Below are 27463 nucleotides of genomic sequence, written 5' to 3' on the forward strand. Positions count from 1 at the left end.
TCGAAGGCTATATGGATGAGTCCGGTGGCGGCAGCGAGGGTCTTAATCACGGTGCCTCTGTGAAGCTTGAATTGGTCCAATATCTTCTTCCTCACGGTGCTGGGCGAGAGGCGAGCTTTTTGAACCCTAACTGATGGATTCAGATACTCAAAAATAGCCCGTAACCTCTGTTGCTTCGCGGTTGCAAAGGGCATGTTCGATGATCCATTCGATGAGAAGGCGGTGAAATTGAGCTTTGTCGAAGCTCTTGATGAGGTTATTCGCGAGCCTTTGATCAGCAGGGTCGTCAGCGTTCAGTGAGAAGCGCTTCAAAATGGACTGTTGTGGGTTATATGGCCGATTCTGCTGCCTTGCTTCCCCAACCAGTTGCACCTTGGACTTCTGCTGACCCTCTGGTGCAGAAATATGGTGGTCTTCGTACATATGCTTTGTCACATTCTGTAGACCACTGTGAATAAAGCTCTCGATACGTGATTTCCTTGTTAGGATACACTGCTTGCAAGAAAGACGGCGCTCTGTGCCACTCGAGATATCGTATCCATATTGCCAGCACCAATGGCGATGACTTCCCTTGGCTTCTGAGAAGATAAAACCACCGAATTGGCGGGATAAAATTGCTTCAGCAGCTTCATCAGTTATCAGCGGCAGCTGGGAATCAAGCTGGCGAACAACTGGGCGATTTTTTGGTGTTTCTGGCATCTTGGCGACATGGTAATATGGTGGTTTAAAAGGGTGAGAAATCTGATGATGGTCGGTTAGCTTGCTAAGAAAAAACACTAAGAAAACAAGGATGCTGTCTAGTGTCACGGTGGGCACAATTAAAGAGTCAAGACACTCTAATGCACTGTATTGACTTAACGATTCTCGACAAGGAAGGAAAGAGAAACTAAAATAGGCTAGCTCGTATCTGAGGTTCTTCACTCCCGCCATCAGATAGCTAGTGCTCCAAAGGGTCTACAGTGGGTTTCGTGACATGGTGACACCGGCCGTCATATCTAGATACCAGGTCCCAATTACAGGTAAGGAATCCTATATATTACCAAGTACCTGGTATCCGTCGATCACCAAGAGTCCCCCTCATCTAAAACACCAAAAGTAAATCCTACTCCAGCCTCACCTTTTCCTAATCGGGCCAACCCCTACCTGCGAATCCACCAAGGATACATATGGATTGGTGGATCAAAATATGAGGACCGATGTAATTGGTGTAATGGAGGATGGATCCATCTAGTGGATCAATCGTGATTCACGGAGAGAGATTTAATGCCCTGCCTCCAAGTCTCTAGAATGTTGCTGGCCAGTATCTGAGAGGAGCGCCCCAAGGTGTCATGTGCGTCATTGGTATCCGAGGTGCGATTCATCGCAAGGGCTAGCCGGTCTAGGCGGTCGCACATCCTATTCAATATGCCACTGGCAAGCTGTCGACAGTCTTCTGCTTCTATCGCCTCGCCTCTACTGCACAACTCCTCTTGCATATCATTGAAAGCATCGGTCGTCAACTCATTGTCAAAACCAAGATGAGCTCTGCAAAATGAGGTGGACTGCTGAGCCGCGAGCATTGCGTCTTCCGGTTTTCCGGTTTTTTTCGCAATGAGAAACAATAACCTGTAACAAAATCCGGTTACTTCACGGTACTTTTCGATTTGATTTGATTGCAAGATCTCCATAGCTAGCTGTTGTGCTTCGTTGTATTTTCTCTCGTCGAACAGGACACTGGCGAACGTGAACTTTGCGAAGGGGTCCGCCAGGTTTGTGCGACCAAAACCGTCGAACGTCAAGCGTCCCATGCTGGCAAGCTCATTTTGGGAGATAACCGCGACTTTCGTACCGCGGAATCGGGACAATAGCATTGCTCCGGCCCGAACAATATTCGAATTTAGTGTGCTGCCAGTGTCCATGTGATCGGATAAAGTCTTGATATAGAGATTGATGACTCGGAGAGATAAGTGGATCCAGTCTTCCAGGCTCAATCTGCGTATTTGCTCGATCCAAGTCGTTATATACCGCGGGCGGCTATCCGAGTCGTAAATCATTCGGGACAAGTCTCCGATATAAATCGCCCATTTATGGGCAAGCTCTGGACAGAAGCTGTAAGAAATCAATGCCGAGCAGTGGAAGTCTGTCAAAATGTCCGCTGTTTGCAGTTCCATGCAGTACTTCAGCCGCTCGAAGGAGAAATCGATGATCCGGAAGGCTTCCCGCATGTGACCCTGGACGAAGGCATTCTTCGCCGTTAATGCTAGATCAATTGACTCAAAGTTTTTCCCGTATAAGCTAGGCTCGGAAGTCCAGATTTTCGACCACGCCCCAGAGCCGAATGTTCCCGTGACATAGTCCTGTATATGGTAGAAGTATCGTTCGGTGGCTGTGGGTTTGATCATCACCAAGTTGGGTGATGGCGTAGAGTGCTCCCTCAAGGAGCCATCATAAATGGCCATGATAATCTGGTGGCGCCTCGACTCAGAAACACGACTGAGATAGACTCGGATCCTTCCTTGATCGACCAATCCAGTGTGAAGACTCGAAAGGCCACTGAGTTGGTGTTTGTGAGGCTTGCGAAGAGCTTCAATGACTTGATCAGACCGTAGGTTCTTTTGGACGCCCCATTTGCGAAGATGTTTCTTATACATCATCAGACTATATAAATTGTGGTGAGCGACGGTTGAGATGGGTTACAGTGCGCAAATGTCGGTGCTCTGACCTAGCCACAAACTGGTGTTCATCGCGCATAATCTGCATTAGCTCTGGTAGCGTATGCAGAGCGTAAAGACTTGTGATGCGTGTCCGGTGTCGCTCCCAGTCTTGGGATGTGACTAAGCAAGAGCGCTTTTCTGGCATGATGTTCGCCAAGAAGGGTAAATAGGGTGTATAGGTACTCTATTATTAGCATAGGGTTTCGTTAGTAGGTATCTTCATTAGCCGTGACAGTCAGACGAGTGAGTTGGCGAAGTAGGAGGCGAAGAGCTCCGATTTTGTGTTTCACTGACAATAGAATTACAGTTCGGCGCCTCGAAATCGTGAACCAGATCATCGCAATATAACGGGAACTTTTGTACGCTAGTGGAAGTATGCAGTGTAACGGGAACTATTGTATGCTAGTGGAAGTCGTGTGCAGTGTAACAGGTCCAAGACCCTCTAGTGTGTATCCTGGTCGATCTACCGCACTGGACTCATGTCACGAATGTCAAGTTCATTGAATTCGTGCCAAGTCAGCTGTGTGGTCAGATCTGTTGATTCGTGGATTGATTGATGATAAGTCTAGGTTTCTATGTAACGCGGTAACAGCGTTGGCTTTATTTCCACTTTTGTGGGGCCTAGGGCCACACCTGTGGGGCTTAGGGCAAGCCACACTCAGATCCACACTAGGACCTACGCAGCTCCTACTATGAAGGGTGCATAACTACAGATGGAACCTTGATATACATAGCTATGATTTTACCCAAGGTGTACAGGACTGCGCCGGGGTCACTCGGCGAGTACGTGTCAAAAGTATGTCAGAGTGATGCGGCCAATCAAAAAAGGTCGATATTTGAAGTATCTTACTCCGATTGGGTGCATCGCCTAAGAACGTCACACATTCCGCCTGAGAGAGTCATATCAGTAATTATGTATGTGCAAGCTCCCCCTTGTCCCATCATACTCAGGCACGTAATCCCAACCATGCCACCAAAATTCCTCTATCACATGGACATAGTATTTGATTGAGATATGCAAGTGGCATATTCTTGTCATGCAGGCTGCAACTTGTCACCAAAAATCCCATGCATGCTCGTTTACCGGGCTGAGGGAAGACACGGGTATCATCAGGAAATCCTTACAGGCGAGGCTGGATGTAACATGTGCATATGCTTTCAAGATCTGACGATTTTGTGTTACACAACATACTCGCTAGGCCTGACAACGGCTTTAAAGTGCTGTAAGTGAGACACGTGGGCCCATCACAACAGGAGCTATTACTTTAACAACGACGACTTTTAAACATAAGTTTTGTTGGAACTGCTCTTGCCATGTGTATCCTGGTCGATCTACCGCACTGGACTCATGGCACGAATGTCAAGTTCATTGAATTCGTGCCAAGTCAGCTGTGTGGTCAGATCTGTTGATTCGTGGATCGATTGATGATAAGTCTAGGTTTCTATGTAACGCGGTAACAGCGTTGGCTTTATTTCCACATTTGTGGGGCCTAGGGCCACACCTGTGGGGCTTAGGGCAAGCCACACTCGGATCCACAGCCATGTTGATGATTTGAAGTTTATGAAAACCATATACAGAAGGCCGTTGGGTCTGGTCGGGACTATATGCCCCGGTTTCTTATACGATAAATAAATGTTTTAATATTAAATCTCTGTGGTTATATATTATGTCAGCAATTATTTGGTGTTCACTGTACTGTTATTCCTTCAGCTGATGTTTGGCCCCGACACGAGTACGAGGCCAGTCTGAAACCAGGGGGAAAGTTTATTCTCTAATATACACTCGTTCATCGCTTCAACGATAGCAGGGCACTTGTACTTAGAACCTCTTCTCTTTCTTCTTCAGTTTAGTATTTTACAACAGAGATAGACTGACAACGGAACTCTACTTCGTACCTGCAGTACCTCTGCCTCGTCACAACGGAGACTTCGAACAGTACCACCAGCGGTTCAACCACACCGAAGCCCTTCTTACCTGCTCCTGCGGGAAGGCTATGGAAGTAGATCACCTATTATACTGCCAGAAGACACAACAGAGGAGGCAACGGTGGCCTACCCTCTACCCTTCTAGTCCGCTCGAACCTATAAGTCCTATGGGGTCACTCGAGCGTGTCAGGAATGTGTCCTCAGAACCAAGATCCAAGCATCGCAAGAGCCAGGACCATAGCAGCGCTAATGTTGATGCCAACCTCTGCACCGCTTGACAGACTAGTAGAGCTTGGTCCCGGCGCAGAAGTTGTTGCCGTAGGCCACGTGATACTCGATAAGTTGGTTGCATTGTTAATCCTAAACTTGGGACTAACACCCAAATCGGAGTCGCTTGCGTCGAGGGATCGTGTCACGGCGAGAGAATAGGTGAACGAAGATGAGTTGAAGTTGACGTCCTGTGGCACAGTCCAATTGAATTGCACCTGGGTATGGTTGCATGAATCGATTGGCACCCACAGGGGGGGCCCGTACTGGAAATGCCATTCTTCTGGGAGTATTTGTCGGCTTCAATATTCCGTGCGTCTGTCTTTGGTGCTTACTGAAGTATAGATACACTTGCGCAATAAGGGAACGTTCGACGCTCCATCTTCCACGCCAAATATGAAAATGACGACACTATCTTCTGTGGTGTTGTCTACTGGTGTTTTTCCTCCAAACCAGGCGATTGTGACATTTTCCCCGAGAAACCAAACATCGGAAGCAGTTGGGGAGAATATCTGGTACGGCTGGTAACCAGCGAGACAGTCTAGTGAATTCGAACCCATGTTGACCAGAGCAGTCTGAAATTGGCAGAATTTGCTTGGTGCGGAAGTGGTTGTGAACTTAACCCGAGAACACTTGAACACGAACGCATAGTTACTATGAGTGTATTTATGTCACTTGAGAAACACTTAATGCGGCTCTGGGCAATGTGCTTTTCACCGTGCACCCACTTGCTCCAAGTGTAACTGAGTATTGGTGAAATACTCAAGCACTTTAGGATACTGGGCCAGGGCGTAGAATCTAGAGTGCATGAAGATCATAATACAATATGTATTACATATCAGCCTAAAATATCAGCTGGAAGTGATCGTGATCAATCGAGAAAGGTGTTAGTTTTCTAAGTTCCTAACATAGGTGGCTGGCTGCACACGTCACAAGCCAACAGTGCGCTCATGCTTTGTTGGGTACCTCCGTCCATCAGGAGCTTTTGTGAGCTAGTAGTTATGGGTTGTTATTAACAGTGGGTACGGTGGTTGACTGGGGGCCATAAATGTATCGTGAGTTGTACAGGTCTATCACTTCCCCTTGCGTGAGTTGGCCCACTCCCAAAACTTCTGCCTGATAATATGATACGTATTTATAGATTTAGATAGGCGGATTGCCGCCGAGGCTCTGTAGGATCAATGCCCGTTTTACACGGCATTCTCGATAACACCTTCCTATTCTAGGTTATATCGAAAATGGCATACGCTTATGCTAATGCAGCGCTTTCAATAATGAGGCTTATCAATCTTGGAGAAGCTACAGCATGTGGGAGTTCAAGGTTGACAAATTCCGTACCGCATACCAAACGTTCTACATACTTAATGCCACACCTATGCCTGGGCACCTAAGTACATACATTCAAGGGGGCATCGAGTACGAGATTGAAGGCTGTATAACTCGCCTGATGGCCCTGTGGTTTGGATTTCCGGGAGAAGCTTTTTGTTCTTTGCTCCTCTTGTTAAATCTCAAAGGCACCACGTTTTAGCCCCCCACCAGGAGGACTGAAAGTGAAGCTCTACTTGAAGCCTGGTGGCTCAATGTGACTTACACGCTTTCGCGACAAAGGTAAAGACAAAGAAATACTCACCAATAACGACTGTTACGAAATGGCGGATACATCAATACTTTCAAGCCTGTATTACTCCAACAACGCAAACGTGTTTTACCCATATTACGTCGATCAGTTCCGTTATGGCATTCTCCCTGTCGAATATACCTTCCCTGAGAATCTCACAATCTCATCGTTTCCCTATGGATACGCACTGCTCAAATTCCTTCTTTCGGCTGGAAATCTTACTCAAGACTGCAATTTGGCATCATCCTGGTATGCCCACAGCCAGTTGGGATCAAACGAGAATGCCAGCTTTGGGTACGGCAATGAAACCATCAACATCGATTTCCTGCGGCTGGCTGCGCCAGAGCTCGTCACAAAAGTGACCGACTCCGAAATAGCAAGTTTGTACAATCTCATGGCAAATTCGACAACCCTAGAGAACAACGTGGCCAATGGCGTGCTTAACATAACCCGACCGGTCATTGAGTATTATTGCCTTTCGCATCAGCTTGCGGCCGATGTACAGCTGGTACCTACCAACCAGGACTGCGATATTCAGCTTCAATACTGGGCATATCCAGGTCATGAATCCATTGATGAAACAATGAATGTTATGGCGGCTTATGCTTCCTTACCAGCCCAGTACCATAATATCTCAATTCAGACTTTCTGGGGATGGTATAAAGCTCAGAACGTATCGACGACAGCGGAAATATACACACAGAAAAAAGATTGCTATCAGTCTGTCTGTGCAACACTGAATTCGTCGGGAAACCCAGACATCGCTGGTATTGGGGTAAGACTGCCCATTCCTCCATCTTCTAATATATGCTTACTAACAGATTTGTCAGATGTTTATCTCCTATATCCTCGAAGCTTTGCTCGCTTCATTTATAATCGTTCAGACTTGCTGGCATAACTGGCGTTATCGGAAACTCGGTTCGAACACCACAGCAAGCGCCGATACTCTGCGGGAAGATTTTGCTCAAGCAACAGATACGTTCCTCGATAATGGAATCGTATTTCTGTTGTCACTCACTGTTGCGCTTTTGGCAGTCGGCTCTCATGAAACGATCGTATATAACGGCTTGATCACGCAACTAGCCTGTTATTTTTCAGCCAGCGCAATTCTCGCCGTTGCTGCAATTCCCCGTCGTGGGTTTGATCAAAGACCCACTCTATGGGTCACCCTGATCATCTGTCTTCTGCTGCTCACTTTTGTTAGCGGTAAAGTAGGCCAATATGACACTGACCTTGGGGCTTTTTCAGATGAGAGGACTGACAAGCTCATATTCGGTATCGGGACCCTTGGTGTGGAACTGAAGTATGTTCAGATTATCAACTCTATAGGCGCCACAGAATTCTTTAATGAATTTGGTGTCAGCATTCCTCCTCAGCCTTTTACAGTATCGTCTTGTTTGATCTGGGGCATGTTTTACACACAACCTGTGCTTTTTGGTGATGAGTATCTTTTTGCTACCGTTTTTGTCGAGATTTTTGGATACTGCTTAGGGATTTTGCTTTTCATCCTTCTTACCAAGATTATATGGGTACGACATATTGTTTTCCGCACTGCGTGGATGGCCAGAACTAAGGAAACGATCCTACTCTGTGCCAGGTCAATTTTTTGTCTCTTTTGTTGGCTCAATATGCGGTTGGGGCTTGCTTGTCTGGCTCAGTGGCGATATTATCAACAGCGAGCGATGGGCTCTTACTACACGGAAGAAACGGTCGGATACGGACAAGTGTTGTCGCTCTTTCTGTGGACCTCGGTTTTCATTGCTTTTGTACAGATTATTACAAAAAAAATACCAAAATGTGAGTACCATTATCCATAGCCGGCTGGGCTCCGTCTGACTATAACCACGATCAGCATGGTACTCTAGAATCCCGACAATTCCGTTCTGGCACTCCCGAAAGAAGGCATCAGCCCAGGGTATACAGTTACAGCAGCTGGCTCCCCTCATTGCCACTGTAACACCCGCGTCACCGACAACAGCGGGTATCCATTCTGCTTTGCCAGGCAATGCATCAAATCCTCCTTCAACCGCACCAACTTCCAACAGTATGGCAAATTTTCACCCAACGGCGATGACTCTCAATAATGTGGTAGATCCTTTTCCAACAACATCTACAACCAACAATCAAGCATCCGACCCATCTCGCGCCCAGCGACGTACGAATACTCGTTGAATTGTTACCGCTGCAAATTCGACAGGCTTACGACAACATAGCGGAGTACAATGCGAGGAGGGGGGCTGGGTGGTAAATAGAGAATTTGGTTAATCGAATCCATTGCGCTGCGCATCAGCCCTGCCTTAGATGCCATTTCTGTTTTTAGTCTAACTAACCAATTCACAAGTTGGTGAAAGCTTATGTGTCCTAAGTCGGTTGATTAACCTTACGGGCCTCAAACCACCATAATAATAGTGGTCAAATCAGTTGTGTGATGGAATCCTAGTTGTCCATCAGAAGGAGAGAATCTATCTGCGAATCCTGGAGGAATATTAATATGTCTACATGTGAGTCCTAGGCAGCCAATCACAAAGTGCCATTAAGCCTACAGGATCCACAAGCTTTTAGTCAATTGGACCTCAGTGCCTTAACCAGCACTGTATCACTTCTATACTGCCTCAGTTTCAAATACTTCTTGCTATTAACAGTACTACCTATTTGCATAGTGAGCGACACACCCCACCAGACCCTTCACCTCAAATAATACTCGTACCAACGCCAACCACATTAAATCAAGTAAGACTACTCAGAATCGTCGTCTTCAGACGTGACTACTACTACTTGACAGATTCGCGCATTATGACCGGTATTGACGGGAGGTAGAAGCGCGGCGCCGGGGTAGACAGTTATTTATTATAGAACACGTACCTATTAATCAGACAATTCGCTACATAAACCTGCGTACAGCTTAATCTACATCTTTACCCGAACCTCGAGCGAGCGAGTTAACGACAGCTGGTAGGAGATTAGTATCTTATCTAAGCTACCCTCCCGCCGAAACCCTGTTCCTCCGGCCAGCTAGCGGAAGATCAAGACCGCCGAAAGAATGACTCTGGACAATCTCCTAGCTATTAGAAGAGTAGGGCCCTATGTCGTCGACCTTATGGACGACGGCCGGGTATGCACCAGGCGAAGGAGCTTTGTGCTATTTAGCTACTAGGTGATTGTACTTCGTCTCGGATTGCGATATACTAAGGTATGTCTGCACAACGAATATTTATGGAAGCGTTACCGTATAGTAACAAGCCGCTCAGACCTAGGGAGCTTGCGGCGAGCGAGTAAGCTGGTAACAGGATGAGATACGTGGTAAGCTAGCGTTGATTCTTCTGCCGGTCTCTTTTGGTCAGATTTTCCTTACAATCAGATCATAGATCCCCGCGAAACCCCGCCTCTTTCGCTACTAGCGCGGCTAGCCTCTATCTGCAACGTTGCACCGGCTTTTCTTCCAACAGGGGCGCGAGGGTAGAGTGACTCACAAGGAAGGCGCAGGATGACTTCCTAGGAAGTTATCATAAGAGAGTATAGCAGGCAGGGGCTATAAGGATTCTGTCAAGCGACGATATCGTTAGATGAACGTCTGACTTTCAAAAAATCCGTTCACGCGTATCGAGGTAAATACTATCCCTTAAAGCTGAGCCTCATGACTTCCTGGGAAGTTATCTTGGCAGAGGGTGAGTAACGGACAGGGACTCAAGAATCCGGGTAAGTGATGCCTGACCTGTGAAGTGAACGCACGACTTTCCCGGAAGCTATCCATGAGGTGGATGCCATGGCAAGGCATACTTTCGGAAAAGCACTAATGAAAACAGAGTTACTAGGGCCGTATAGATCCAAGCTTGATTGTTAAAGCCGTTGGATTTCAAATGAAGCCACCCGGCTTGCGTCACGGCCAGGCAGGCCTCCAGCGAAGCACTAATGAGAATGTCTCGAGCTTGATCTGCCCATCAAGAATGAAGTCATGTTTGTGGAGCAGGAGGAAGCCGAGCTTTCCGAGCATATCGTGCCGAGCGAACAAAGCCAATAGACAGAAAATGTGCAGCCGGGATCACAACTCTCATTGGGGAGTTCTGTCAGCAGTGCATTGACCTGCAGGTTCTCTATCTGCTACGTACAAGCGCGGTCAACCAGGCATATGAATGGACTGAGACGGAACGCCTCCGCAGCACTGAAGGTAAAGGGCTGGTAGTTGGGCTGGGTGTGCGATTGACCAAGTCGGCAGGTATGTATTACAGACGTGTAGTGGGTCCTAAGAGAAACTTAGTACCGACGTGGCTTGGAGGGATGGACGGACTTTCGGTCACATGTCCTCGTAACCTAGAAGCGACCCCATATCCCGTGCGCCTGCCTCTCAGACTCTCCATGCCACCAGTCGACACCGGCAAGACAACGGCCGCCTGAACCGAGCCTGGGTAAGTTGCCCGCCACCAACGGCAAGCGGGCAGAACATATTGACGTCATAAACCTGCTCGGCAGTGCAGTAACGACGGTAATACGCCTTCGCCTCTACCTCACGTTGCCGGTGCCAAAAGTGTTGAATAAGACGACGATGCCGACGCCGGTGAAGGGGACCGCCGAGAGCTGGTTGAAGACGCCGGCAGACAGTCCGCCAATCGCAGTATCTCTGCGATAGATTGGAAGAAGAGCACGTAACGCATATTCCAATGTCCCGAAGCTATCAAGGAATATAGGTCCGTTGGTTTGAAGCTTGCCCTTTCGGACTACCAGCTATACGCTATCCTGGTGGCAGCTCACTCTGTTTAAAACTGTCACGCACAAGCCTTGGAGCCCACCATTGCTTTCGCTGTCTCTGGTTCCATCCCTGGTGGCGGCCCTTAGCCAGTTGACCAGTATCGTCGACCACGAGCAGGAGGAGGGCAATACTGGCAACATTGTCAACGCGGTCGATTTCGAAGGGAAAGCATGAACCACCATGGGATGGAACTTGCTTGGTGGTCGCCACGGATGCCGGGCCGAGACAAATACTAACAAAGGGGGTTTCTCGTCACATTTCACCAAGGGTACCACACCACCATCCATTCCTGACCAGACAATTTTATCTCGTCTCGAGAACCAACCTGCCCTTCATCGTGCAAACACAAGAGGTCGTCGAGTTTCCGAGGATGGGGCTTCTGTGTCCGCCGGAACAACATTGCGCGCTCTTCCGCTCCTGGCTATACAAGCTCCACATCAATATATAATTGTACCCATTCTTCATAATACTCTAGGTATCACTCTCGCACTCACCTGTATGCCAGCGCCATCGCCTCCGATCTCGCGTAAGCGTCGACAAGCGACGAAACCCTTATCCCTGCCAAGCGATGTCCACCAGCACGCGTCGAAGAAGTCGAAGAAACTGAAGCTCGTTCACCCAACCTAATCGCCGCCTGCATTGTGGGACAATCTCAGTAACGTTCCCTTAATTAAACGGACCCTACAAGAATTGGATCCAGGAAACGCCAAGGGGTCTTAGACAATACATACGAACACACCTCGTCCGATCACTCGACTTGCTGCCGCAAGATTATCTAGCTGCGCCCTCAAGCCCCTGAATGGATCAAGGCTATTTTCATTGAGATCCTACGGAACCTTGAACGCAGTACCTTCGTCTTCGTATCAAAGGACATTGCAAGCTATAGGCACATCGTCGGCGCCAAATGGGTACTGAATTCAAGGCCCGTATCGTGGACCAAGGGTTCACACAAAAGGAGGGCATTGATTACACTGAGACCGTGGCGTCAACCTCTAGAGCTATGTTGTGGAGGGTTCTCTTCGCATTAGCTGCAATTCGGGGATGGCATATAGTGCAGGTGGATGTGGTTGCGGCGTACCTCGCTGGCGATCTTCACGAGCGTATCTTTATGAGGCAGTTCATGATGCTGAAAGAATTCTTTACAGCACATCTGAATACTCGAGTTTGCGAAGCCCGGCAGTAAACTGACTGCCCCCGGATTCATCGTGGTGTGTCACATTGCAGGATGAGGGTAACGGTCCGATTTTCCTTCCTGCAGGCTTGCGACTACACTAAACGCACTAAATACGTACTAAATACATGTCACAGAACTGGTCGCAACATCACACTATGGCATCATCCATGCACCTACCCTGAACCCCACGACTCGTGGCTTCGGATTTGTACTCAGCATCCTGGTCTAGCTAATGGTTTCCAATGGGTTTAGGTAACATGTTCGACACAAACGTACCTCATATTGGCTCTGGAGTCACTATGAGAGCAAAGGTTGGCTCAAGCGACTAGTATATAAGCAATTGCTAGGGGGGGGGTTCGAGTTTGGGTGAGGTATGAAGATAACGGCTCGAAGTTCATTAGCACGCCGCAGACTTGTTTGGCAGGTGTTACCATTTTGCATGGTTTCGGAAATGGGGGCCTTGATTCAACATGGTGGAGACACGATCAGGAGTTGTGCGTCCTGGTGGCTGGCCATGTGTGGTGGCGAGGCATTTACATTGCAGTTGGAGGATCCGTTTGCTGGATTGGGGCTGGAGAGCTTGACGATTCTGAATCCGTATGGCCCGACTGAGGAGACCATTATTGCAACTGTGGGCGAGGTGGATTATCGGGGTGTAGCAGCGACTGGGGGTGGAAATATTAGTGTCGGACAGGTACGTTCTTCTTTCACTTGCATACAAGTCCTAGTAATGAGATGTAGAAAGAGCTGACACTGGATTCAAAGGCAATACCCGGTTATGCAGTGTATATCGTGGACAAGAAGAATCAAGCTGTCACTCCTGGATTTCCCGGGCAGGTAGCCCTCGCAGGGCCTAGCGTAGCGTCAGGCTATCTACGCCAGCCGGAACTCATGAAGGCCAAATTCATCTCCGACACTGTTTCCCCACCTTCGGACAAGTCCGTATGGGGTTGGCTCTATTTGACGGGCGACAAGGGACGAATGATGCAAGATGGAAGTTTTCAAATCCTGGGCTGCACCGACGGCGACAACCAGGTCAAGATACGCGGCATCCGCATCGAACTACCGGAAACTTCCAGTGCTCTGGTCAAAGCTTCTGCCGGTGCCATTGTCGATAGCGCGGTAGTGGTCAGGGGCACAGGACCGGGACAGTTCCTCGTTGCCTTTGTTGTGTTTGCTAGTGGGTATCCGCTGCAGAAGTCACTTGGACAGGAAAGGGGTGATCACCAGGTCCAGGACTATCTTGGGCAGATGATACAGGCACTGCCATTGCCGATGTACATGCGACCCGCGCTTGCTGTGCCCATTGTCAGCCTCCCAGTCACCGGACGGGGAAAGCTCGATACGAAGGTCTTACAGGCGTTGGCCTTGCCCCAAATCTCAGGCGCTGTCGACACGGGAGCAAACGAGGTTCTGAACAAGACGGAACGCCAACTCAAGGAAGTGTGGCAGACTGTGCTTTCCGATGTTGGTGTCGAAATTGCAGCTGCGTACCGCAATTCGCAATGTTTTTCGTGCCAACATACCTGTGATCCAATTATTCCAGTCGAGTACTCTCGGAGATCTAGCTGCGCATATTTCCAATAAAACTACTCCCACTCTTACTTCTACCACAGAAAACAAGCACGAGTACACGCACAAGCAGGCCATCGACTGGGAAGAAGAGACGCCCTGTCCAGGACATACTGTCCCGTCTGAACGATCTCAAACAAACCAAAGTCGCTGCCACCACCATCACCAAACCCAAAGGCTCCATCATCGTCGTACTAACAGGCGCAACCGGCTTCCTAGGCAGTGGTATACTCCGGCACCTCGCCTCCAGTCTCCACGTCTCACGCATTCACTGCGTCGCCATTCGCAACAACCGGCCACTCTCTCTCTCTCTCCTCCCACCATCATCCCCCACGCCGGTGATCTGTCCCTCTCCTTACTAGACATGTCCAATCTCGAAGCCGCCGCCGTGCTGGCCGAGACCGACATCATCATCCACAACGGTGCCACCGTGTCGCACCTCCAAAACTACGGCAGCCTGCGCGGGCCCAACGTCGCCTCAACGCAGGAGCTGGTCCGCATGGCCTTGATTTTCGGCAACAACAAGAACGAGAACGGTTATAAAACACCGATACCAATTCATTTCATCTCCAAAGGCGGCGTGGCACATCTCTCGGGCCTCGCCGAATAGCCCGAGACGTCCTTGGCGACGCACCCGCCGCCTCGAGACGGAAGCGACGGCTACATGGCCACCAAGTGGGCGAGCGAGCGCTTCCTGGAGCGTGTCTCTGAGGAGGCTGGTGGGGAGTGGAGCGTCTTTATTCATAGGCCGAGTAGTATCTCGAGTCGTGACGAGGCTAATGCCGTCCCGGGAAGTGACATTACGCACGCTACGCTGAGATACTCGCGGCTGCTGGGAGCTGTGCCAGATCTGTCACTTTCGACGGGAGCTTTTGGTTTTATTGACATTGAGACCATTTCGGGCCAAATTGTGGCGGATGTGGTGCAGAGTATGGGAATGGGATATGTTGTTGTTGGCAGCGGTGGCCGTAAAGGGGTCGCGTATCGACACTAGAGTGGCGAGCGCGTCGTTCCTATACGGGAGTTGGGTATGTTTCTTGCGGGGGAGGGGGGCACCCTTTCAGGGTGTTAGTATGGAGGATTTGGTTCAAGCTGCGGTGGATCAGTTGGTTGGCAGTTTCCTTGTTGCGACTGAGGGGAGGATTCACATGCCTGTATTAGTAAAAGGCAGAAGGTAAGGTTTGGACTGGGGGAGCGTTAGGTGCTTACCGCGAGATAACCGGATAGCATTCACATGATCTGAGTCGCGCGCTTTATTGTTATCTAAGGAGATTCCAGATGATTACTAATGTCTTATATCGCAAAGGGGTTAAAAGTTATAGGGGGGTGACTCACCATTAACTATTATGACACGATGACATTACTAGTAATTAGTTATAGCTAACAAATGCTAATGTGGAGGATGATGGATTGACCATAACAATAAAAGTTAACTGTGGGCGGGTGCGGCCTCAGGCATGGAGAGGTGCAAGGCAGGCACGGATTGTAGTATTTAGGGCCCCGAGGGCCAATATGGGATTGGTCCCCCACGCACTTTCATAGTACCAATACGGCGCCCAGTCTTCAGAATCTAACGTTAACTATTATTATTCATCAAGCCATTGCCTTTAATCATACAAAGTAATCCAGACTGTAACACAGCATCACATCCGGCACTTAATATCTGCACATACTCCAAACGCAATTACCACCCCTTAAGCCAACTTGATGGCAGTTCCAAACAAGCCAAACGTCCTCTCCCAGCGATAGCCCTCGCCTGCGTTCATTTTCTTCGGGTTACGCTCCTTCATCTTGGCTCCGTACTGTTTCAGACAGCAAGTAAATGCATTGTTCGACACCTTTTCGACAGGCGGATTCAAGGTCGCATCTTTGCCGGCACGTGTGTCTTCATCATCCGAACTGTCTGGCGGCGGGAGGTTGCCCGCAAGACGTCTGCGTGAATTGAGCTCGAGCCCGTACTCCTTTGCTTTCACTTCTTCAAGGTTACCCCAGAGCTCGAAAAGCGTTTTGCGGAGACTGGTCAAGTCGGTCGGATTGGCGCGGAGACTGGAGAGCATATTAGTCTCGTGAACGCGAAGATAGGGGCTAGCATATCTTACTCGTTTGCATCGAGGTTCAGCAACTGCTGACCCTCAATGTTGTTCACCACAGCCCATAAGCGTTCCGGCTTGCTACCCTTTGCTAGCTTCCCAGCTTCCTCGAGCTGCAGCGAAAATCGCCATTCCCAGATCTTGTCGCCGGTATACCTGTCCAAAGTGCCCGGGTCGTCATCCGAGTCTGAGTCGGAGCCGCCACTGTAGTCAGACAAGATGTCATATTCATTGTTCTTACGCCACGCGGCAAAGTCCTCCAGCTTGCGCGGCCGGAAGTCAACGACTCGAACGTTGGCACGATACTTGGCGTTGGTGAAAGGGAGTGTTGTTTGGATTTCTTTACCATCTATCGTCATGGTGTATGGGACAGGCTCGAGGATTGAAGCCAGGGTAAAGATGGGTTGGTCAAGGCTTTCGCATTTGATCAGTTTATTGAGCCCCAAATTTTCCTCCTGTTTGATCTCGTGTTCTTCGACTTTCTTTTGTGCGGCAAGTAGTCCCTCTGCGCGCCGTTGCTTTCGATTCTTCTTTCCAGGTGCAGTTTGGTCAGCCTTCCTTTTGGTCCCTGCTGCCGCTCCTCCTTCGTTGGCTGCGAACTTCTTCTTCTGCTCTTTCACCGTTTTGTCGTAATCTCTCTTTCGCCGAATTGCATCCTTCAACCGGTCATCGATGTTTTCCGCGTCCGTGGTATCCAGTATGTCGATTCGACGTTCCGAGGCCGAGGAAAATGCAGCCCGGTCTTCTCTTATAAAGCCCTCGAGATTGTTTGCATTGTGCCCGTATTTGATCTGCAAGTTGCGAATTTTGACCCAATGATTGGCTTTGACGTCACTCTGGACATAAGTGGAATGTGGCTCGAAGCAAGTAATTTGCATAGACCTTTTGCCAAATGGGCCGGACCAGCTCGAGCTGGTGGAGAGTTTAGTGGTGGTATATCCATAAGGGTCGCCCTCACGTCCAGCAGGCATGTCCGAGCCGTCCCACGAGTACTTATAAAACTTGCTGTTTTCTGTGTAATCAGAGACCCACAGGGTTGTCTTATCCATCAGGTCGAAGGGGTCTTTGACTACCTGAGCGATGATATCGCAAAATCTGTCCTCGTGAACATCTTTCAAGAGGCTGAACTTCCCCTTGACGTTGCGTGATAGTTCAGTCAAACGTGAGAATTCTTCAGCTTCAGGTATTGCACCCTTATCAATACTGTGATACAGGTGAGACACATACTCGTGCTCCTTGTCGCTTGGAGCACGCCGAGGAGGTCTGAGGGGCTCTTGCAGAGCTACGACTGCTCCTCTGGGCGGTTTCGGAATCTTTGATGCTGTATACACATGGATCACGCTGTTGAAGCTGGTAAGAAGAGACAGTTCGTTTCGAAAACCCTGGACCTTGATTTGATTTAGAAGGACAACATCACCCGCGCTTGGCTGTGGCATGTCTTCTTCGTTGGGTTTGAAAATCATGACAGAGAGTCCCGATCCATCGTCCTCAGTAGACTTATCGTAGATAGTCAATGTACATTTCCAATCTGAAAACTGTGTTAGAAAATTAGAATCTGATCAAGCCAAAAAGTACTTAACTTTTCTGGTCAGAAAGGGTGCCCGAAAGTCTTTGACCAGGCCCGCAACATTGGTCATGCGATTTTGCCCAACGCGTCCAGCGAGGATATCTTGAACCGTCACATAGCCGGGTGGAAGCTGCGGCCTCTCATTTTGCGCTCGAACGGCGGTGTTTGGAGATTGCCAAGACATATTTGGAAATGCCGAGCTGTAGTCGACCCAGTAAGGGCGATCAAGTTGGATTTGCCTATGGGGGTGAAGAGTCGCGTTTAGAGCGCTCTCTTGGAACTCAATCGCGTCTGCGATACGCGTCTGGAAGTCGAAGGATTGCGCCTGATCACGTGCAGGCTTTATTAGTCTTAAGATGGCCCGCATTTGAGTAAAAGTACTTGGCGGGGTTGCCACATGCCTACCGGTAGAAGGAGATAGGCAACCCTAAGGAGGATCTCATGAGAGGAAGCCTTTCTACCTGCCTAGCAAGAGAAAAAAGGACAAAAATTGACGCAACTAGGAAGAATCATCAGATTATGACTGTTTTATACCAAACTAGACTACGAGTTTACCCATACTATTTCATCTTTTGGCATGTTGCGTATTTTGCCATCCACGACCTAGATACCCTGTTATCCACTATGCCCCTCAGTTTTGGATGCATTCGAGAAAAGAACGAAGTAACATCATAAAGCTCATGCAATGAGGTGAATCTCCTTTGGTTGGTTGGGGAACAAAACAGCAAAGACATTAGAATGATTAGTCAGGTGTGCAGTAGAATCCTCGTGGTTAGATGGTTTCGAGCGGTGTCAGATACACGCCGCTGAGTCTGTATCTACTTCGTAGAGGAATGTCTCTGGATTCTGCATCACCCGTTTATAGAGGATATAGATTCGACAGATCAACGGTTCTAAAGCTTGCAACGCAGCTTCCATTGTGTGCAGAAGACCAGCTCACTTACGTGACGATCGGGGCTTCTGGAAATTTTGTGGCCTGAGGCAGAAAGCCCCACTTAAATGAAAGAAATCAAAGTCATTGGTGGCAAGAGCTAAGAGAAGGAGGAAGACTTGACTCTCCTTCCACCGAACTCTACTGCAACGTAGAATTCTCTCTGCATCTGCTCATATCTTGTACCCGTCGCATTCGGGCAAACTCTGCAACTACTTCCGATTTTCATTGGAAGTTGATTGCTCGACTCGTGAGGTTATCTCTCCATTGTCCGTCCGTCCATTACCAACGTCGGATCCCACCCCGCCTTTGCGCTGGAAGGATCCCTGGAAGCAAAACAAAACAACCACCATCCGATCGCAAGCCTTGAGCGCAACCGCCATCGCAACCATGGCTGACCGGTACATCCCCGAGCATCGTAGAACTCAGTTCAAGGCGAAGAACACCTTCAAGCCCGATGAGCTCCGACGCCGTCGTGAGGAGCAGCAGGTCGAGATTCGCAAGGCGAAGCGAGAGGAGAACCTGGCCAAACGACGAGGTATCGGAACCGGCGACCAGCGCCCAGGTGCCTCTCTGGGTGCCGCCCCAGATAGCGACGATGACACCGCCCCTACTGAGAGCCAGGTATGTTTTTATTCCCATTTGAAGCCTTCTTTGGCGTTTAATCAGTCTACCATTTGTCCGATTCTCGCCGCAAAAACGGTCCAGCATGCCGCATGCTGCATGCTCCATTTGCGGGCTTGTACAATTTGAGATGCGACTCGAATTTCCCACTATTTACGGCAACGCCAAAGCACATTTGGCAGTGGATGAGTTGCACAACTGGAGCGATCTTGACTTTGTTTCCAACTCTCAACGTGACGACTTTTTCAGTTTGCATGGCTAACTTAGTGCGTAATGTAGCTGAACGAGGACCTTCCTCAGATGGTTCAGGGTGTCTTCTCAGAGCAAATCGACCTCCAGATTCAGGCGACCACCAAGTTCAGGAAGCTGCTTTCCAAGGAGCGCAACCCTCCGATTGAAGAAGTCATCAAGACCGGTGTTGTCACACGATTTGTCGAATTCCTTCGATCCCCACATACTCTGGTTCAATTCGAGGCCGCTTGGGCACTCACCAACATTGCGTCAGGCAGCGCCACTCAAACCCAAGTTGTCATTGAAGCCGGTGCTGTTCCCATCTTTGTTGAACTTTTGGCAAGCCCTGAACCTGATGTTCGGGAGCAGGCCGTCTGGGCATTGGGCAATATCGCCGGTGACAGTCCTTCATGTCGCGACTACGTCCTGAGCTGTGGTGCTCTCAAGCCGCTGTTGAACCTCCTTGGTGACAGCCGCAAGCTTAGCATGCTTCGCAACGCCACCTGGACCCTTAGTAACTTCTGCAGGGGCAAGACACCCCAGCCGGATTGGAACACTGTAAGTCGACATAACGTCACCAGTTCTGAATCAGAGACTTATTCTTCATCATTCTAGATCGCCCCTGCGCTGCCAGTCCTTGCCAAGCTCGTTTACTCGTTGGACGATGAGGTTCTGATTGATGCGTGCTGGGCTATTTCTTATCTGAGCGACGGCTCCAACGACAAGATTCAAGCCGTCATAGAAGCCGGCATTCCTCGCCGCTTGGTAGAGCTCTTGATGCATGCATCCACATCAGTGCAGACCCCCGCCCTGCGTTCGGTCGGCAACATCGTGACTGGCGACGATGTGCAGACACAGGTCATTATCAACTGCGGGGCCTTGTCTTGTCTCTTGTCGCTCCTTAGCTCTGGTAAGGATGGGATTCGCAAGGAGGCGTGCTGGACCATTTCGAACATCACTGCGGGTAACAGCCAGCAGATTCAGTCGGTCATCGATGCCAACATCATTCCACCCCTGATCCACTTGCTTTCCAACGGCGACTTGAAGACGAGGAAAGAGGCATGCTGGGCAATCAGCAATGCCACCAGTGGAGGACTTCAAAAGCCGGAGCAGATCCGCTACTTGGTTTCCCAGAACTGCATTCGACCCTTGTGCGATCTGCTGGCCTGCCCAGACAATAAGATCATCCAGGTGGCCCTCGACGGTCTCGAGAACATCCTGAAGGTCGGTGACTTGGACAAACAAGCTGCTGGCGATGCCCCCGACTCGATCAACCGATACGCGCTTTTCATTGAAGAGTGCGGAGGCATGGAAAAGATACACGATTGCCAGACCAACGCCAACGAGGAAATTTACATGAAGTCTTACAACATCATTGAGAAGTACTTCTCAGATGAGGACGAGAACGCAGACGAAGGCATGGCACCTCAAGCTCAAGGCGCTAACGGTACCTTCGGATTTGGCACCAATGGCGCTCAGGGCGGATTCAACTTTGCCAACGGTGGAGATACCATGGACATGTAAAAGTGTTTGATGAAATGTGGTGAGGATTGATGGATTCGACATTGTCCTAGCCAATACAAATCCTGGTCTTCTGGAGACCATATCACAACTGGCCGCCTCCATTCGAGCGACTTCACGTGGGGGATCGCGGAGTTAGTCCACACGAAGTAAGCGGCTATTTCGAAGGAGCAGTCGGTCATTCCGGATGGATCACGCAACTGTCCCGCAAGCAAGCAATCACGTCACACACAGTACAGCTAACACCCCTTGCCCCAACCCCTTCCCCCTACCCCTGCCTATGCCGCGCCGAAGGATGTGCGTGGTTTGTGTATGAAAAGATTAAGGTCCTTTGGTAGCTTTAAAGCTCCAGCCTGGTGTCAAATAGCGAATGGACGTAGAGCTCATGGTTAATTTGCAATTATGGTGGTCCGCAATGTTCACTTAGTGGTAGAACAGTGGCACTGTGGCAGAGCAAGCTGGTACATCTGTCTTGGCCAAGTGGTTAGACTATCTACGATGGTACGTAGCTTTCAGATATCCGGTAGGCTTAGCACCGAAATGTTGACGACCTTCCTCCCTAAGTCTTATCTGACTTGTCGTGTCTTCATGTGATATGTAGCATGCGTGACATTTAGCATTGGGTGAAACGTATGCGTGGTACAGCTTCAATCGAGTACGTTTGTAACTGGGGTATCGGGGGCGCTCCTTAACTGAAAAATCAAATGGAGGGTCTACTATGGAGCAACAGCAATCCTGCCGACTGTCCGTCAGAGCCATACTTCCATGCTCCGCGGAGTCGTTGTGACATGGTAACACCAGATTTATATGAAGGCCAAAAAAATATGTTTTTTTTTCTTTATCTATGATGGTTACTTCTGGTTTTGGGGCGGGGTTTTGTAGCCCTGTACTTGGCCGTACCTTCCCACCTGTAACTCTCGTTGGTTTTGGCTGCCCCCAGACATCATGGTTTCAGATTTGCATGGTGCTTGATACATATACCCTGTGTCATGACGTGGGCTACCGAAAGCAGTACAAGACACTACGAATATGGGTCACATTATACAGCCGACACGCTTCTTCAAGCAGTTCTCGTACATGAAGATGCTTATTTTCCTGAGTAGTTGAGTAGGTAAGAGAACTCCTAGAACGTCGACGTCATTTGGAATAAGGTACGAAATGCTGAAGTAAAAGGACTGCGAGGGCTCGCGGCAAGCGGGCGTTACCCCACATGAGTCAGTTGTACAACCCTCCAGGATAGTTAAAGTCACGGCGGCACCAGACATCAAGACTTGGCTGTTTTCTGGGGCGGCTGGACCACCAAATATTCCACTGTTTAAAGTTGATGGCTGACGGCGCCGTAGCTGTTATTGCCGAGACAGTGAGTGCCCCGCAAAATCGGTGCTTCAACGACCCGATTCAGCAAGAGATGGGGAAAGTACATAGGCATCCGCAAAGCCGTGGCATCAGTGCCTGGGAAGGTGTGTGGGAGGTTTGTCTCGAAGCAAGCCTTCGAGCTGAGACATTTCTCTCGCATCCTTAGCCTCCTGAAATCCAAGTATTGCTGTTCCAACTGCGTTGTCGGTGACCACGTTGCCGAATCCATAGGCAGAATGTGGCTCTTCACTCCCTTGAAGTCCCTCGTGGCTATTTTGTTCATCCCACTCGCAGCTACGTTCAACGCCGCATTCGTTGATCCACACAAACTCCCAGTGGAACCAGTGTTTCCTGGTCCCTGGGATGACTACATTAAAGCTCCTGTCAACAAGTCTTTTATTACCCCTGCAAGGATATGGCAAATCGAGGGCAATGTCACGACCACGGGTTACAACGACCTGGCTCTACAGAATGGCAACTCCATGGAAGATGGCAGCATTTTGATTGGAGAGGGGGGATTGATCACTGTCGAGTTTGACGAAAACATCTCGGGACGGTCAGTGACTCCCTGACAACTAAACCCTATGCCTTGCCAGATTAAGCATCTCAACTTACGTCCTGGTCCCAGGGTTTGTTTCGACGTTGAATCCGTCACCGATGAGCCAGTCTTGCACCTCGCATACTCTGAGTCTTCACTTTTCGTTGGTGAGCAGACTGATGCTACCAACGACGAGAAGTGGGATCTACCACTTGATTTGCATGTGGGGAATCGCACAGGTTTTGTTTGCGTTGATCCGGAATTCATAAGGGGCGGCTTCAAGTATTTGACGGTGTATGTTGACGTCATTCCAGTACACAGGAAGCCCAACGCTTCAAGACGGGAGTATATTGTAGCCGCCCTTACGAGCGCTGCTCAGAAGGTACTCGGCGTTGGTGATCAGATGTCTGCCTTGGATGATAAATGGCCGCACTCAAAGCCGTCTGTGGGGATCAGACAAATCTGGGTCAACTGCACTTCGTTTCCTTCGCAGTCGAACGGACGGGCCTACTCGGGTTATTTCTACAGTTCAAGCACACTGCTGAACCGGATCTGGTACGCCGGCGCCTATACTTTGCAATTGTCGACAATCAACCCGAAAGAAGGCTCGGCCTTGATTTCCGCCAACCGTTATCTTGACCACAATACCTCACCGCCAGGGTCATGGTATTCAAATTTTACAGTCTCGCAAGGCACAGCCGTGACGACCGACGGTGCCAAACGCGATCGTCTGGTGTGGCCGGGAGATATGTACATAGCCATCCCCGGCATCGCAGTATCGACCTACGACATGTTGGCAGTTCGCAATGCATTGGACGTCATCTACGAACGCCAGTACGCAGATGGGCGTCTCCCATATGCAGGTCCTCCGCTAAGCTACCACGACGAGTTCAGCGATACTTACCATCTACACGCTCTCCTAGGAACGTATGACTATGTGCTCTACTCGGGCGATATCGCCTGGCTTCGTCAAAAGTGGCCTGCGTACATACGCGCTCTGCGAGTCAGCACGTTAAAGGTTGACTCAAAGGATCTCATGCATGTCACTTCGACGTATGATTGGAATCGGCACGGCATGGGCGGCCATAACATTGAAGCAACTGCGATTCTACATTTGGTTCTAAAGCGCTCCATTGACCTGTTCGGTTTCTTAAATGACGACACTACCCCTGACTCATCCGGCGCGATTGAGGCGCCTGATGTTGCATTGTGGTTCAATCTACGCCAGCGCATAGAAAACGGCATCAAGTCCCTGTACTGTTATGAAACCGGCCTGTACTCGGACAACTTGGGTGAACGGCACTGTTTTGGTCCCGATCACGTCGATCCTCAAGATGGGAACTCCTGGGCTCTGATTGCAGGCATGCACAACCGGTCCTCCCAGATACCATTGTCTGTGTCTCAACAGCTCCGCGCACGTTGGAATGCTTTCGGCGCCCCTGCGCCAGAGTTTCCCAACGTCATGTCCCCATTTGCATCCTCGTTCGAGCTCCAAGCCCATTGCGAGGCCGGTAATCACGATGCTGCAGTCGAGCTCATGCTTCTCATGTGGGGATACCTGCTTTCGGGGCCTGGCTTCACCAACTCCACCCTGGCAGAGGGGTTCCGAGTAGACGGCCATGTTCATTATCCCGCCTATCCTGTGCCGAGTCGAAACAGTCATGCACACGGATGGGCCGCCGGACCAACGAGCGTGCTGATGTCCTGTATTTTGGGGATCGAGTTCCGGAAGCCGGGGGGCGTTGAGTATAGCGTGAGACCTGCGTTGACTCGGTGGCTTGGCTGGGCGAGGGGTGGGTTTGCGGCTGAGATTGGGTATTTTGAAATTGGGGTGAAGAGAATTTTATTGGAGACGAGCGGAAATAGCACGGGAAGGCGTGAAAGGGGAACCGTGGCCATTGTAAGAGGGCCTGAGGGGGCCAAGGGGCTGTTCGGTTGGGGCGACGAGGATGAGGATGAAGGATTCAGGCAAGATATAGTTGGCGGAGAGATGAGGGCTTGGGTCAGGTGGGAGAGCTCCGACGGTGATGAGGAAGAGAAGCGAACGAACATGAGGACGGAAGAACTGGACGTCAAGGATGTCAACTGTTCGAAAAGGGATGATGAGATGTGCTTTGAGGAAATGATACCTTACAGAGATGGAGGCATGCTTGTGTACGATTACACATACGAAGAACCCATCATGGAGAAGCGGGGGCCTGGTGTCGTGGATTTTGAGGCGCTGGCAGAGGGGTATGCCAAGTCCTTGCAATGGATGAGGTAGTGTACGATTAGCTCTTAGGGAGTCTTGGAAGTATCGCGTTATTAGAGTCACAGTCTCTCAACCCGTCTACCTGATTGCACAATCCCGAGACTCAAAGGTTTGTAACACAAGCATCATGTTCAAGCCTTCCTATAATTATTGTCAAACAGGTTGGCGTCCACTCTGGCCATACTCTACATGGCGCTTCGAACTGAAATCCTCGCCCAACCACACCTAAGTTTCAATCAGCATCCATACATAGAGGACACGCCAAGAAAGGCTCCTACTCGCGTCTTAATTACCGGTCACCAGAAAGGCCATGAATACTCCATACCGGCGCACGGCACCATAGCGGCCTGGCGCGTAGGCGGCTTAAGTATCAGAGGAGTTGCTAGCCGATTCGAATGCTGACCGCCGGTAGTTAAATGTAACACCAACCGTATAGAGAACACCCGATCATTCGTACCACGACACCGTAGCGGCCGCCCCAAAGCCTTAACTATACGGCAGGCCCTGTATATTATCCGAATTGTGAGGAAAACACCTAGAATTAGGTAGGCCGCACTCTTATAAAAGGTCCGCGATTAAGTCGGTTATATGATGCCGGAATACTAGGAAGGCCGCCTTTAAGTTATAAACCCCAAGTTACTAGAAGTGATGCGAGTGCATATGGGGTGTGAATTGTTGTATTGGGAAAGGATGGCCAGGTCAGCTATTCTGGCCTGGCAGAGCTCTTTTATAGCTCTAATCTATCTTATCTATAGCTATAAGGTAACCCCCCATGGGGTCACGTATCAAGGAGTCACCAAGGCGAATCTAGCTAACGTGATGCGTGCACCTAGGGGGGAGGATGCTATAATGCAGTAGTGCGCAACGTTATAGTATCTAATTGAAGGGATTCACCTAACCAGTGGGTCCCCCCACCTTTTCGTATCATAACGCCTAGAGTCGTCAGTTTTACGGACTACGTATTACCATTTTTAGATTGCCGAGGAGATATACACATGAAATAGAGTATGTATGCCTCATACTACTAAAGAGTAGCTGGAAGAGTATAGCATCGGGTTTTCGACTAGCCCGCTTGTAGTCCTGGTTGGTTGCTAATTGAGCATGCATGGCGCCATATGAAAGCTTATATCTGTAAGAAAAAATCCTTATGTACACCTTTTTAAGGAAAAAAAGTCTAATGGAGAGACGATGAGGGTCAGAATCCGGGAGGAGTGGTGGGCAGTCCCACGGGCACTTGTTAACCGGCTGATCGATTTAGTGCCTAACCATGTGTATGAGCCACATCGCGTACGTGGTCTGTATGCACATTATTGAGGAGGAGGGAAAGCAGGGTATTGAAATGCATGTGTTATTATTCAATTTGGCTCAGAAAAGGGTGCGTAATTGAGCGAGTAACTATGGTGTTGAATGTTAGGGTCGACGTGCGCCAGACTTTGTGACACTGATTTTTCTATCCACTCTTGCTAGCTTACCCCATAGTGGTTGTGACGGTCAACCCTCGCAGACTCACTACAACCAGGTGACTTACAGCTGGAACACCTGCCGTGGCAGTGTCGGATGGGAAGCCAATCATAACCCTTGTAGGAGCCCCGCCAAGCGTGGATGACTTAGTCGCGCTCCCTCAAACCTAAGTTGTCATCTTCTTTCCTTCGCTCCTTAGAGTAGAATCTTCGTCGATAGCACCTAATCGAGGTCTATACCAATGCGATGCAACCCAGGTCGTGACAGTGGTTGTAGTTAAGGTGACCATAGACCCCCCTAGTTCAGCCGACCAACCCCCACTTTTCTTTTTAAATCCGTAGAGATTTTTCCTAGTAACTCTAGTCCAAATAACTATAACGAAATTATTCTATAATTAGTTCTAAATCGATTCTCAATCGATTCTACTATATTATCTTTACTATAGCTACTACAGATATCTTCCCTATTATCTAAAATACCCGCTCTACATTTAGAGGTACGTACTTATAGTTATATATATACTACCAGAAGTAGTAGGTATACGGTAATAGAGTTTACTAATAGCTAGTACGACTTTATCTTCCTAGATTATATAGTACTTACGTCGTTAAACTCGAATAGTAGTATACTAAGTAGCCAGTAGTGTGTGCCGTCGACGTAAGTAATACTATCCTTATAGAAGTAATATTAGGGCTGAAAAAGAATGAAATTAAAATCGATTCGAAGTTAATTTAGAAATATACTTACTATATCCTTGTATGACGGTATCGTTACGTAGAACGATTAGCTGAATTACGAGGAAGAAGTAGCGGATAACGGGTTATTACTAGGGAAAGCAGAATCGAATCGAAATCGGAATTCAAATTCAATTCTATGGTCAGCTAGACCCAAAATAGAGG

General features: G+C 49.2%; 9 protein-coding genes across 9 annotated transcripts; 5 read left to right on the forward strand and 4 right to left on the reverse strand.

Annotated features, from left to right (window-relative positions):
* Positions 1-865: 865 nt before the first annotated feature.
* On the reverse strand, positions 866-3161 carry BCR38DRAFT_418149 (uncharacterized protein). The gene is made up of 3 exons (XM_040859200.1): positions 2988-3161; positions 2702-2877; positions 866-2637 (listed from the first exon to the last, which is right to left on the reverse strand). Exons 2-3 carry the CDS (start codon positions 2836-2838, stop codon positions 1236-1238), a joined length of 1539 nt encoding a protein of 512 aa, XP_040721409.1. The 5' UTR covers positions 2839-2877; positions 2988-3161; the 3' UTR covers positions 866-1235.
* A 1658-nt stretch (positions 3162-4819) lies between these two features.
* On the reverse strand, positions 4820-5446 carry BCR38DRAFT_404855 (uncharacterized protein; the record flags this gene model as incomplete). The annotated part of the gene is made up of 2 exons (XM_040857894.1): positions 4820-5104; positions 5222-5446. The coding sequence occupies 2 exons, from the start codon at positions 5444-5446 to the stop codon at positions 4820-4822; spliced, it is 510 nt and encodes a 169-aa protein (XP_040721410.1).
* Positions 5447-6487: 1041 nt separating this feature from the next.
* BCR38DRAFT_493513 (uncharacterized protein) lies at positions 6488-8739 on the forward strand. Its single transcript, XM_040864704.1, has 4 exons — positions 6488-7279; positions 7326-8033; positions 8163-8301; positions 8357-8739. Exons 1-4 carry the CDS (start codon positions 6536-6538, stop codon positions 8674-8676), a joined length of 1911 nt encoding a protein of 636 aa, XP_040721411.1. The 5' UTR covers positions 6488-6535; the 3' UTR covers positions 8677-8739.
* A 2262-nt stretch (positions 8740-11001) lies between these two features.
* BCR38DRAFT_470690 (uncharacterized protein) lies at positions 11002-12365 on the reverse strand (the record flags this gene model as incomplete). The annotated part of the gene is made up of 4 exons (XM_040862841.1): positions 11743-12365; positions 11574-11669; positions 11273-11480; positions 11002-11223 (listed from the first exon to the last, which is right to left on the reverse strand). Exons 1-4 carry the CDS (start codon positions 11886-11888, stop codon positions 11002-11004), a joined length of 672 nt encoding a protein of 223 aa, XP_040721412.1. The 5' UTR covers positions 11889-12365.
* Positions 12353-14604, forward strand: BCR38DRAFT_470691 (uncharacterized protein; the record flags this gene model as incomplete). The annotated part of the gene is made up of 3 exons (XM_040862842.1): positions 12353-13116; positions 13188-13865; positions 13969-14604. Exons 1-3 carry the CDS (start codon positions 12796-12798, stop codon positions 14602-14604), a joined length of 1635 nt encoding a protein of 544 aa, XP_040721413.1. The 5' UTR covers positions 12353-12795.
* Positions 14605-14658: 54 nt separating this feature from the next.
* BCR38DRAFT_480300 (uncharacterized protein) lies at positions 14659-14988 on the forward strand (the record flags this gene model as incomplete). Its single annotated transcript, XM_040863259.1, has 1 exon — positions 14659-14988. The coding sequence occupies one exon, from the start codon at positions 14659-14661 to the stop codon at positions 14986-14988; it is 330 nt and encodes a 109-aa protein (XP_040721414.1).
* A 700-nt stretch (positions 14989-15688) lies between these two features.
* On the reverse strand, positions 15689-17835 carry BCR38DRAFT_454245 (uncharacterized protein; the record flags this gene model as incomplete). The annotated part of the gene is made up of 3 exons (XM_040861685.1): positions 15689-16040; positions 16094-17619; positions 17665-17835. The coding sequence occupies 3 exons, from the start codon at positions 17833-17835 to the stop codon at positions 15689-15691; spliced, it is 2049 nt and encodes a 682-aa protein (XP_040721415.1).
* A 1575-nt stretch (positions 17836-19410) lies between these two features.
* Positions 19411-21161, forward strand: BCR38DRAFT_21646 (armadillo-type protein). The gene is made up of 2 exons (XM_040854198.1): positions 19411-19995; positions 20053-21161. Exons 1-2 carry the CDS (start codon positions 19507-19509, stop codon positions 20959-20961), a joined length of 1398 nt encoding a protein of 465 aa, XP_040721416.1. The 5' UTR covers positions 19411-19506; the 3' UTR covers positions 20962-21161.
* A 1134-nt stretch (positions 21162-22295) lies between these two features.
* On the forward strand, positions 22296-25204 carry BCR38DRAFT_21654 (Six-hairpin glycosidase-like protein). The gene is made up of 2 exons (XM_040854199.1): positions 22296-22870; positions 22943-25204. Exons 1-2 carry the CDS (start codon positions 22551-22553, stop codon positions 25113-25115), a joined length of 2493 nt encoding a protein of 830 aa, XP_040721417.1. The 5' UTR covers positions 22296-22550; the 3' UTR covers positions 25116-25204.
* The last annotated feature ends 2259 nt before the right edge of the window (positions 25205-27463 follow it).

The sequence above is a fragment of the Pseudomassariella vexata genome, assembly GCF_002105095.1.
Source record: "Pseudomassariella vexata strain CBS 129021 chromosome Unknown BCR38scaffold_1, whole genome shotgun sequence".
Lineage (NCBI taxonomy): Eukaryota > Fungi > Ascomycota > Sordariomycetes > Amphisphaeriales > Pseudomassariaceae > Pseudomassariella > Pseudomassariella vexata.

Excerpts from the sequence above, each read along its gene's own strand:
- BCR38DRAFT_493513 (XM_040864704.1), top strand. The coding sequence starts at position 6,536 with ATGGCGGATACATCAATACTTTCAAGCCTGTATTACTCCAACAACGCA. Across the intron at positions 7,280-7,325 it reads CAGACATCGCTGGTATTGGG|ATTTGTCAGATGTTTATCTC; the intron begins GTAAGACTGCCC and ends GCTTACTAACAG. Across the intron at positions 8,034-8,162 it reads TTCTTACCAAGATTATATGG|TGGCGATATTATCAACAGCG; the intron begins GTACGACATATT and ends TGTCTGGCTCAG.
- BCR38DRAFT_21646 (XM_040854198.1), top strand. The coding sequence starts at position 19,507 with ATGGTTCAGGGTGTCTTCTCAGAGCAAATCGACCTCCAGATTCAGGCG. Across the intron at positions 19,996-20,052 it reads CCCAGCCGGATTGGAACACT|ATCGCCCCTGCGCTGCCAGT; the intron begins GTAAGTCGACAT and ends TCATCATTCTAG.
- BCR38DRAFT_418149 (XM_040859200.1), bottom strand. The coding sequence starts at position 2,838 with ATGCCAGAAAAGCGCTCTTGCTTAGTCACATCCCAAGACTGGGAGCGA. Across the intron at positions 2,638-2,701 it reads GAACACCAGTTTGTGGCTAG|TCTGATGATGTATAAGAAAC; the intron begins GTCAGAGCACCG and ends CAATTTATATAG.
- BCR38DRAFT_21654 (XM_040854199.1), top strand. The coding sequence starts at position 22,551 with ATGTGGCTCTTCACTCCCTTGAAGTCCCTCGTGGCTATTTTGTTCATC. Across the intron at positions 22,871-22,942 it reads GACGAAAACATCTCGGGACG|GGTTTGTTTCGACGTTGAAT; the intron begins GTCAGTGACTCC and ends TCCTGGTCCCAG.